This window comes from Ranitomeya imitator, chromosome 1 (assembly GCF_032444005.1).
Source record: "Ranitomeya imitator isolate aRanImi1 chromosome 1, aRanImi1.pri, whole genome shotgun sequence".
Lineage (NCBI taxonomy): Eukaryota > Metazoa > Chordata > Amphibia > Anura > Dendrobatidae > Ranitomeya > Ranitomeya imitator.
The window spans coordinates 967,107,470-967,119,704 of NC_091282.1; the positions used below are offsets into that span (position 1 = coordinate 967,107,470).

The 12,235-nt window shown below is 38.4% G+C and overlaps 1 protein-coding gene across 11 annotated transcripts in view; it reads left to right on the forward strand.

The window, feature by feature from the left end:
* Window positions 1-12,235, forward strand: part of CAMK2D (calcium/calmodulin dependent protein kinase II delta) — a 286,176-nt gene that overhangs the window by 189,257 nt on the left and 84,684 nt on the right. For all 11 annotated transcript variants that reach the window (XM_069743769.1, XM_069743771.1, XM_069743777.1 and 8 more), the window contains exons 7-12: window positions 2,895-2,997; window positions 4,853-4,936; window positions 8,805-8,899; window positions 8,985-9,107; window positions 9,879-9,962; window positions 11,096-11,138. In XM_069743769.1, the coding sequence (XP_069599870.1) occupies window positions 2,895-2,997; window positions 4,853-4,936; window positions 8,805-8,899; window positions 8,985-9,107; window positions 9,879-9,962; window positions 11,096-11,138 (532 nt within the window). The remainder of the gene's footprint in view (window positions 1-2,894; window positions 2,998-4,852; window positions 4,937-8,804; window positions 8,900-8,984; window positions 9,108-9,878; window positions 9,963-11,095; window positions 11,139-12,235) is intronic.

Genomic DNA, 12,235 nt, shown 5'->3' on the forward strand with positions numbered 1-12,235 from the left:
CTGTAAAGAACCCTTTCCTTCTTAGCGGCTGGAATCACCTTTCCTCCACACGTAATGAGTGCCCCTGGTCCTTAGAATGGTCCATGGATAGAGTAAATCATGTGCCAGTCCTCTGTACTGACCACACATATATCTGTACATAGAAATGTGATCTCCTCAGAGGTGTCTTTTTTCTAAGCTAAACAAGACCAACTTTTCCAAGCTCTCATCATATGAGAGGCCTTCCATTCTGTGTAATAGTCTAGTTGCCTGCCTTTGATCTGATTCTAATTTCCCAATATCCTTTTTAAAATGTGTAGCCCAAAACTGGATCCCATATTTAAAGTCCGCTGTCATGTTAACAAATTTGTCATCAGGTATTTTTGTCATTTTTCAAAAAGCCCACCATATTGTTTCTGGTGGTCCCTGTAGTATGTAGAAATACCTGTAATATCTCGTCTGGCAATGACAAAGAATATGTCACTTGTTATCACCGGATCCCCTTATTTCCAATTCCATCGCCCAGCACAGGTTGGTGCAGCGGGGCAGTGAATGCTATGGTGAAGGGTGAGAGAAGAGGAAAGTTTGCAGGGGCAAAATATTGTCTATTTTTTTCTTAATAATAATGTAAAAGGACTGCAGGAAATAGATTGAATCACATAAAAGTGAAATATTCTGAGCCCCCTTTTCAGGCCTGTACCTGATGGGAAATATTAGCGCTCCCCTTTAAAATATATCCATGCACAAATATTGTTTGAACGTAATAAATGTAGGTTGATGGGATATATTAGTGCATTCCTAGATATGGGCCACGTTATGTAATGAGCTCACGTAGAAGGCATTGTGGTTCTTCATTCCATTCCGTGATTTGGGGATAAATCAGATAATGCATATTTGTTTCTGGAGCCTAATGCCACGCGTAATTTTCCAGTGTAAAAATAGAACGTCAGCCAGGACATAAATAGCATTGGAGAGAAAAAAAACCTCTGTGCATTCACTGCAGCCGTTCCTAACGCTTTCTGTGCCTTCTTCAAGCATTGGTTCAACTAATTGCCGTAATTGCTGTAGTGGTAGTAAAAAGTCTCCTCCTTCCCTTGTTTTAAAAAGTGGTATTTAAATTTTCCCACAATTTGGCCTAATCGTTGGTCCTGGGTCAGTTAGTAATAAAGCAAATTATTCATTTCCATTCAGATGAAAAGGTGTTAAGTGATGATAGAATGCTGCGAACACAACGCAGATGCTAAAAAAAGGTGCTACCGGCCTGAAGGAATGGAAGCATCGATCCAATCATTGGTCGTTGAATTACACATTTATCTGTCCAAATCTAAAATAGAAATAAGTAATAAAAACTACAGACCGGCAGTAATTGTGTCTCATCCAGAGCCGGGCTGTTCTTCTTGACACTTCCCTCATTTTTCATCTTGTACCCAATTGTGTATTTTTCTTGGGCATCTGGTTTCCAGAATATTTTTTTTTTCTTATCTACTGTTTTAGCCTCATAAACCTACTGTATAGGAATCAGTTGGTCACTATCCATTAATTGTGTGCAGTTGGGTGGCAGTGGTCATGGAAGCATGGACTCCTTTTATTGCCTAGACCCCTGAGCACACTACGACTTTTGGCGCCCTGGTAAAAGCGCTTTTTGGAAGCATTTTTAATGCATTATTCATCAGTATTAAAAATAGAATTTTAATATTCTGGAAGAGTATGTTACCCTTGAATAAAACGGAAATACTTATTTAAATTATTTCAGTAAATACTTTGTCAAATATTATTTGTAAAGGGCATGTACTAAATACATTTAAAAAAGAGGTGGATATATGGCTAAGAACTAGAGCCCCAATTCATCATAGTATGTACAGCAGAATTCTGGTGTAAAACCTCATCGAATGATGGCAAATTTTTGTACATGGCCATTTTTTCATGTCTATTTTGGTTTGTTCTGCGAAAATGAGTGGAGTCGATGAGGAGACAGTAGGTGTCACGCCCCGACCAACAAATGCATTAAAAGAACAGAGTATCTTGCACCAGAACTGTTAGTCTTGGACTGGAGTAACGTTTCTGACGAGGCGAATGCCACTAGTAACGTGTGCTGAATTCATTAAGTGGCGTGCGTCTCCTAATGAATTAGGCACATATAATTCATGCCATCCCTCATGAACACTGGTGTATGAAACACCAGTCTTAATGAATAAGTGCCGAGGAGTTTGTCATTTAATAGCCTAAGTGTCATTGATACGGTAGGAAATTTACTAAGCTAAATAGCGCAAATCCTCTATTATTTTGCCTTCAAATTCTGATGCAAGTCACTTTAGACACACTTACAAATTTTGATTCCTTGGTAGTCACTTTGACAAAGCTTTTAAAAAAAAAAGTGGGCCATAAGCTGTGCCTAAATGTATTACCGGCATGTGCCAATATTAGGCACAAGGTACCGGGCTAAGTTAAAACATCCAAAAGGTGGAGACGAAGTTGGATGGGCACCAAAGATGCACTAAAACGATCTGCCAGATTTGATGAGTCTTGTAATATCCTCCTTTAAATTTATGCAATTTCATTGTCAAATTATCTTAAATTAAAGATGCTTGAAATTTTGTATTGAGCATGGACCAGTGGGACAAATGTGATGCATAAATGATCTAGTCAAAGTTAACAACATCCATAGTTTTAGTAAATCTGACCCTCCGTTCTCAGTACTGACAAGTGCAATATGCTAAAAAAAAAAGTAATCCGAATAAAAGCCTGACAATCCAGCTTCTTCTCTCCAGGCAATGAATATTTTTTGAGTGGTCTTCATTTCCTCTTGAGAATTATACAGATGGCAAAACTGCAAAAAGGAAATAAAAATGTTCTAAAGCGCATAGGTTTGCCATCTAATCGGAGTGTATTTCTTTCTCTCTCTCTGTAAATAAAAGCCTGAAAACTTGCTATTAGCTAGCAAATCAAAAGGTGCAGCAGTGAAGCTCGCAGATTTTGGCCTAGCGATTGAAGTTCAAGGAGATCAACAAGCATGGTTTGGTAAGAAGAAAACTCTCCTTTTCATTCGCTGTATGTCTTTTTTTTCTGTTTTTCCACCCAGCATCAGTGGTTGTAATAAGATTTCAGGGAAAAGATACCGCAGACATGTTGGCAGGAAAATATGCTTGCTCAGGTGGTCAAAACATTCGGCTTCTTGACTTGTGCAAGGAATGTGTGTAGATGATACATGTAGAAGGGCTGGTGCTGTCCACTGAAAAGGGGTTTTCATTACCTCGAGCAGTGGCCACATGTACTTTTAATTCTGTTTCCTGAGAGCTATGTAGGTGAGTGAGCGTTCTTTCCTTCTGAAGCTTCATTGACTTATGTAATATATGAAGGCACTCCTGTTTCACTCCAGAATATTCAAGCCTATAGAGGTATACAGTAATACTTCTTACAGCTGATTATTTGCTACCTTTTATTCCAGTATTGGAAATGCTAAATGGACTAAACACATCAGAAAAACCAACATAAATCTCTCACTTGTCTTCATAGATTCCTAATTTATCAAAATTGTCTGAGATTGACTTGAGCTACTGTTCACAAGCTCAAACATCACTCCATTCACACGAGGGGATGGGACAGGACAACCATTCTGGCAATCTGTGGAAATCTCAGTGGCCAGACCCCCACCAATTTACCACCTGCTACCAATCTAATGAATGCTGAAATGCCATTTCAAAGGGACCTTGTCCACACAGAATTACTCATCAAACCAAGTACGGTCACTTGGTGCATTATGCAAACAATTAAGTGCACCTTCCCACCTGCTTGTTTTCCATTTATCTACGCCCATCTGCCCTCTTTGATTGACAGCTCTGAATTCATAGAGATAGATGGAAAGCAAGTAGGCGGGAAGGTGCACTTAATTGTTTGGTGGTGCCATAATGCACCAAGCGTCTGTACTTGGTTTGAACAGTCATTCTCTATTAACATAGTCCCTTTAAGTCGTATGATTGACAGGAGCAAACTGATATCCTGGGAATTCTGAAGGATTGAAACAAAAGCCCCATTTACAATTAGTGTTGTACTAGAAATATATGTTGTAAGTTTCACCTTCTTTTTGTCAGTTTAGACTATTATTGAATTGTACCAGAGTGTGTGGCTGCATCTATTTCTGTGCAGCTGAATGCTCCGGTCCCAAGTGCCGGCGGCAGTGCTGGGTATTGATGCGAGAGACTCGCGCTGCACTCGCAAGTGCGACCTCGGCCTGATCCAGACATCTGCATCTGATTACCATGATTGACACATAATTGATTTGATTTCTATTCTGCATAAGTTTCTAGTTGAAGAATGCTTCTGACAGTCATTTTAACAAAGTATTTTCTCATTTAAGGGATCAGAATTTTTTTTAAGCACAATAGTGTAGGCTTCTCCATTTTTCTGTATCGGTTGTAAACACGTTCCTCATATTGATAGGGCTATGCCTGCAGACATCCTACTCTCTATTCTGTGCACACTGGTAATAGTCCCTGGAATATGAGTCAGGTTGTGAGCAAATTCATCATTCGGCAGGCTCATTTGGCAAGCGGAGTGAGATGGTTTTCCTTCACACTCTGACTGGACGTGCATAGAATGAACCCAACAGCCTCGCTTCTAAAAGCTTCGGACTCCCCTTTACATCTGTAGCATCAATGACCCATGTCGAGTGGTTGGACTAATACAATAATAGACCAGATGTCATGGAACCAGTTCGCATCTATCCACTCTGTCATTTTAGAAAGAAACATCACAATCTGATGTGCCAAAAGCCAAAGCATCGTTATATGGGATTATTAACGCATTCACTGGTCTTATTTCTTGTATATTACAGAGATTTTTTATTTTTTTTCTCTTATTTCTATGACCTTTGTAGGTTTTGCAGGAACACCAGGGTATCTGTCTCCAGAAGTCTTGCGAAAAGACCCTTATGGAAAACCAGTGGATATGTGGGCTTGTGGTAAGTTACTATATAATTGTTTTGGGTTGGTTAGTATCTATATTCATCTAAGAATTAAATGTACCGCTATCCGCTCTGTTCTAATTACCGTATGTAAATTATTATATAAAATCCACACATCAAGTGAACAGGCTTTCCGAAAGGCTGTTTAATATTTCTGCTTGCCTGTATCTTAACCTGTTTAAAGAGAACTTGCTAATGTTATTGACCCTCTACCAACATACCGTGGGGATCTTAAATATTTTTCTACATTTTCCTGCATTGAAATCTATGCTGTTATAGAGTGGGAGAAATTAAACTTAAGTCACCATGTGTCACATTTTCCTAATGCATCAACCAGGTAAGGGGGGACTACTCATGGTGTCCTTTCATGTAGTATGCCCACTCTACAGTAATTGATGTCCTGCCTGGTTTCATTCACCTTGGATGCCAATTACAGCAGAGAGGGGTGACACAAGATTTTTTTGGCGTGTTTTTTTTTTTTTTTTTCTACCCAACAACCTGCTCTAAAATCAATGTCAATCAACTTACCCTAAGGCCTCGTTCACTATTCAATCAGTATTTTACCTCAGTATTTATAAGCCCAAACCAGGAGTAGGACGATCAGAGGAAAAGTATAATAAAAGCACGTCACCACTTCTGCATTTTTCATCTATTTCTGATTTGTGGCTTTCAAATACTGATGTAAAATACTGACTAAATACTGAATGTGTGAATGTGGCCTAAGAGTGAGGAGGCCATGACTAGTCTGCAGGGTTTTTTAGAAATTCTGTTTCTCAGAAATATAAACTACTGATTTGAACATGGGTATACCTAGAAAATTATTTATTTGCCTAGGAGTGTGCTGACTGTGGTATAAGGTTCCAAAATAGACCTCGGTACTCTAAAGTGGAAAATAAAATAAAGGTGCTACAATTCCATCTTTCAGTGTGTTTAGACTCAGTGAATTACTGTCTGCCGTCCAATTCGAGCAGGCCGTGCTGAGCTGTCAGTATTTGATGGACAGCTCAGCTGCTCAATTTGGATGCTGGGGCGTGCTGAGCTGTCAGTGTCTTGAATGACACTTAGGGTGTTGCCTGAGTTTCATCTCTGTGTCTCCTACTCAGATAATCTTGTCATTTAGCCAGCTCCATGCTTTAGACTAGTGACAATTATAGCTTCTTGCTCACTAGCGTATGTTTGCCTTGTTTCACTGTGCTCTGATATACTGCTGCCTGACCTAAGGCCACACTCTGACCATCCGTTTGCCTTTATCCTTTGCTTAATCCTCTATCTTCCTAGTATTTTGACCCCTTGACCGTAACCTGACTATTCTTTTGTCTCACCCCTCTGTCTACAACGTACCCTCCTGGCTTCTGATCTCTGATTTTTTGATTATCCAGTCTTGCGGCTTGCTTGTGAATAGTGACTAACGTCCCAAAAGGTTGTTGCTTTTATTGAGTCCTCAGCTGATGTTGCTCCACTTGTGAAAGATTGGCCAACGTTTCTGTCCATCTTGGACCTTTAATCACGATCGACCAGAGAAGCAGGAGTGTTACTTGAATTTATGTTACTTTATTTTACCATATCCGCATTATCCACGCTTCTACTTCTTCTCTATTCGGTTGTGATCAAGGTCTAATGTGGATCGAAATGTTGTCCAGTCTTTCACTTATGGAGCAGCATATGCTGGTGACTCAATAAAACTTTGGGGTGCTGGGTGTCTTTCAGTTAATATTGTTTGGGACAATCCCTACCACAAGAACACCTATTCCAGCCAGGAGGGCCAACCAAATTGTTTTACTAGACTGTAGGATAATTGCATTTTCTGATGACAGGAACTCCTTAAGGAATCCAATAGAGCTCCTGATATGCGTTTTAGTAAGTAACAGTAACGCCAGTCATCAATTCAATGAGGAATAGAAGAAAGTCATGTTCTATTCTATAAATGATATCAGAATGTAAATGATTAGCAGCTATATGTAAAGAACATAGTTACCTTCATTTTAAATGCTGTTGTATAGTTATACTTTAGATTAAAGCAAGTGACTCTACACTGTTAAGCTGTCTTTATACTAAAAGATGATTGGGAGTGAGCTTTCCTAAAATGCGCCTTTCACTATCATCTTTCAATGTAAGCAGGCTGCTGATCACCTGATGAACAAGCAAAACACTTGTTCTTCAGGTGACCTTATCAGCACAAAAGATTGTCGTTCTTGTTGGTGCATCATCCTATGTAAATGGACTTACACTGCTGAGAATAATGGCAGACTACGTGCATTGAGTGATCTACTAAAGATTGCTCAGAGCGCATCATTTACTGCAGCATGCATGTGTTAACAGGCTATTAAATGATCATTGATTAGTCAATGTAACGACCATATTGTGCCGCTGGACAGTTGGTGTAAACTGATTTTTGCTATCCTCCTGGATCTGACATCAGGTGTGGAGAGACACAACTGCACATCATTGCACATCATATTAGCTGGGCTGTAATATTGCCTCAGCAAATGTATCACCTAATATGCAATTGACTCCCTACTCAATGACAGATTGGGCAAAAGAGTGGTGGGGCAGGAAATACTATAAAAATAAATGGGCTGTCAAGTTTACAGCAAAAACACATTCTTGAAACTGATGAGGAATTGAAACGCGAAGGACCCTAATTATTTAATAGTAGTTTTTTTTTATCTGCAACAAGTGCACTGCACTCCAGCATGAATGTGGCACAGCTACTGAGACGTGACATGTTTCCTTGTTATACAGAAGGGCATCACTGGCGGTCCACTTCCTTTTTTTTTTTTTTGTTTAAGTGCAGTCATTGCACATGACTAGTGACATAATTATGTTTGGGGGAAAATAATGAGAGAGAAGTGATTGGTATAAAATAAAGAAATAAGTGTTACCAAACCACCATTGCTCCACTCAACCACTCTGTTGGTCTTTGCTGAGACTGATTGTGATAATGTCCCATCCATTCAATCACTTTACCTGTAAGGTAATTAGTTATAGAGTCCAGTGACTGGCAGGATATTCCCACTGAAGGGGATGACATCGGTTAATAAGTCACCTGTTGCTAATTGGTGGCCTTAGCAGTCATGTGGCTGATAGGATGGGACACCACCATCACTTCTGGTTCCTAGAGCAGTGCAGACTTGGAGAGATAAGAAACACTTAGTTATAATGACCTCTTTACTCTCTTGAAAAATGTGTCAGAAAACCTATCCTGTATTATTACCACCACTTATTCACAAAAAAGAAATGTTCAGCTTAACTTGATGAAAAAAAAAATCTTTGAACACTCAAGATGTGCACAGCGACTGAACCCCAGTTGCAAGGATGATACAAGACACTTGAAAAAACTGTAATCTTGTCCAGCACTCGATTTCCAGGTAAATACAGTAAAGAGCTTTATTGATCCATTGAAAATATATGAGAAATTCACATGTTTAAAAACCGGACTTCCTGAAAAAACGACTCCCACTCGTTTTGAACCTAGAAATTTGTACTGTTTTGAGTCATGGCATAGTAGTAAGTCGGTTCCTTGTTCAGTTTACATGTCTGATGTAAATGACTTCTCTAAAGAATAGTACATATTTCTAGGTTCGGAACACAAAGGATTTTTTCAGGATGTCCTGTTTTTAAACTTGTGTGGTTTGTGTCTTTTTCATGGAACAATAAAGCTCTTTATTTTACATGGAGATTGAGTGCCACTTAACAGCATTAAGAAATATACTGAAACTGGATTTTGAAAAAATATTTTTATGTAGTGATTGAGTTTATTTTGCATAAGATAAGACTACAAAATTAGACCTCAAGCATAAATTAATGCATCACTGCAAACAAAACCAAAGGATAGCTTATAATATCTAATAATCCTGTCCCATAGGTGTGATTCTATACATCCTACTGGTAGGCTACCCTCCATTCTGGGATGAGGATCAACACCGACTGTATCAGCAGATCAAGGCTGGTGCCTATGATGTAAGTACTTGAATGTCAGTGATCATTGATTAACAGGATTATCCTACAGCTTTTTAACTTTGATTATTTTTATTTAAAATTTCAGTTTCCATCACCGGAATGGGATACTGTGACTCCTGAAGCCAAAGATCTGATCAATAAAATGCTTACAATCAATCCAGCCAAAAGAATCACTGCATCCGAAGCTCTCAAACATCCGTGGATCTGTGTAAGTCCATCATGACCAGAAATGGTCAGACCTGCTGCAAATACTAACCTGAAACAGCAGCCTATACAAGAAGGCTTGTCTGGTAAATGAAAACCCAAAAAGAATAGGAGCAAAATGAACCTATCAAATAACTTCCAAAGTAAGACACAAGCGGACAACTAAACATGAATAAAAAAGAACCACTTGAAAAATTAATAAATAATAAATCCAAAAACCATAATGTACAAATATCAATATTTTTATTAGAGACCCCAATCCAGACTAACACAAAGACATAATAAAAAACATATAAACGACAGTTTAAAAACCAGAGGGAGCAGAGCACCACTCATAATCTAAACCATCAATCAAGAAAATACCATATGTAATAATAAAGAATCACTGCATCCGAAGCTCTCAAACATCCGTGGATCTGTGTAAGTCCATCATGACCAGAAATGGTCAGACCTGCTGCAAATACTAACCTGAAACAGCAGCCTATACAAGAAGGCTTGTCTGGTAAATGAGCCTACCTAGTGGATAGCGTTCAATTGGATTGATAGCTTCATATTGTTGTTTCATATTGCAATAATATCCTTACACCTTCTTGGGAACAGAAATGTTTGATTTTTGCCAATTTATATATGGGCTCAGGCATCAAATCTTCAGTTTTGTGGCAGATTTAAAAAAAAAAAACACTGTACTGTGTCTTTATGAACAGTTAGCTACAATATTCTAGTATGTCTCTTTTTCCCCACCAGTCTAGTCATGTCATTTTTCTTTTCCTTACAGCAACGTTCCACAGTTGCGTCCATGATGCACCGACAAGAAACTGTAGACTGTTTGAAGAAGTTTAACGCAAGAAGGAAGCTAAAGGTAAGTGTCCATCGGGAGAAGTAAGCAATGATAAATGTAGACTCATCTGCAGATTTATACATTTTACCTTATGTTTGAAATACAGTCGTTCAGTAAATTTAAGGAGTCAATTTTAAAAAATTAGTCAGGATTTTTCCAAAAAGAACAGGGAACACCCAGCTGTCTCCTATTACTTCATTTACATACGGTGCAGGAAAACATTTGTCAGTTACTGAATGTATAGGAGGTGGCTCTACAATGCCAGTATCTAGTGGAATACTAGTACTACAATCTTGACTACACTGTATATATAGCACAGATTAGGTATGATAACTGCCTTTGCCTTTATGTTGACTTATTTGTATTAGTGTCAATATTACAGTACACAATCTGATTATTGTAGACAGTTTACTCACTAATCTTTGCTCCTGGATGATATTCCTATTGCATAGAGACCATTAGACACCAGCACTAGAAGAAACCTCTTGTAAAATATCCAGACTTGATTAGAAATTATTAAAATATACAAGCAGGAGACCATCTAAATGTCGGACACATTATGAACATGGTGTTATACTCCCTTAAAACTACATAATCACCCTTGTGACCGGTTACAAGTAAGCTTTGTAACACACAATAACATTATTCAACTTTCAACAATAAATCATCCATCATATATTACACCATGAGCATATTGTTATTAACATACCGCATCCTGTGTGATCAGTCTCAGACTGGCTAGCAGGGAGACAGGTGAATTCCCTGGTGGGCTTCTGTGCAGACGTCGACATCGTCCTCCATAAGTTGGTACCATACAAAAGATGCATCCCATCTTTCAATTAACAAATTTCCTAGTGTATGGAAGCAGAGGTAAGTTTATGAATTAGGATAATATATCCGTATGTAGCTGAACAGCGGCCCAACAGATTCAAGGTTACTGGTGAGTCCTTGGCACACCAGTCCAACAATGTGTGATATCATTAAAAATGGTCTAGAAAAATTTTTGGTATCCCTTTCAAAGGAGAATTGCTTCTGAAATTGACCTAACCATTGACCTTGATTTTTTTTTTTATTAATACACATAACAATTTATGACACACTCAGTTCACTGAGTCTATACTTGTGGTACAACATATCTAATTTCTCTCTTCAAGGGGGCTATACTCACCACCATGCTCGCTACAAGAAACTTTTCAGGTATGTTGGTTGGAGGTTCACTTTTTCTTTTCCCATGTATCAAGGCTTTAACTAATTATTTCTACTTGAAAAGCTAACGGGAAGTTGTGTTTTTATTATATGTAAAATGTATTATTATATTTAATTAGCCATTCCATAAGTAGCAAAAAAACCTGCTTAAATGATATTTCAGGTCACTTTTTACAGAATAGCATAGTATGCTTAAAGACTTGTGTACGTCAACCAAAGTATGAGAAATTCTGAAGGGAAGGGGCGTATATGGGTTAAAGGATTTGTCCCTAATATGGATCCCCCCCTTTTCTGTACGACCTATTTGGTCATCTGGATATCATAGATGGAGACCTTCACAAGGATGTAGTTGTCCATTCTGTATTAGACAGCATGGACAACTAGTAGAACCAGCAGCTCCTGTTCTGATTGACCCTCTACAATCTTTTATTAATTGGTTGGCAATTTCCATTTTAATGGAAAAAATTCCCCTTCGTTAGTTGCTGGAGGGGAAATATGTATATGGCCGAGCTTTGTGTTGTCAGCTAATGACCAAGGGCTTCCGAGGCCAGAGGCAAATAATGTGATTGCTGGAGTCACTTTCTTTTAAATGTGGGGGGGTTCCATTTGGGACTCGCGTTTTAATAAACGATTCAGTGATGATATACTCTGCATACAGGGGCATATATTACTATTCATACTGGTTTGGGAATACATTTGTAGTCTACTCTATACCTCAAGTGTAGTTCTGGTTTCAGAATTATCCAGCCCAATATAGTAGGTTCTACTTTTATCGGAAATTGTCTATTATGTTCTCATTAGCAGAGTCGATGCTGCTCCAAGTAGGAAATAAGATTTATCTTGTCCTGTTTCTTTATTTTTGCTTGCTTCTACATGAAGCCTGAGATATTTATTTGGTAGAAATATATATATTACGAAAAACATTGCTATTATTTTTTTTTTTTACTTTAGTGTGTTAAATTGATCAGCGATCGTGCTTGGATAACATGTTATTTTGGGATAATTTTCTGATAATATATTCCTGTCACTGCAGCTGCATGTTTTGTGCCAGTAGACAGCTGCAGCATATTTTTGCCTGTTTGTTAGGC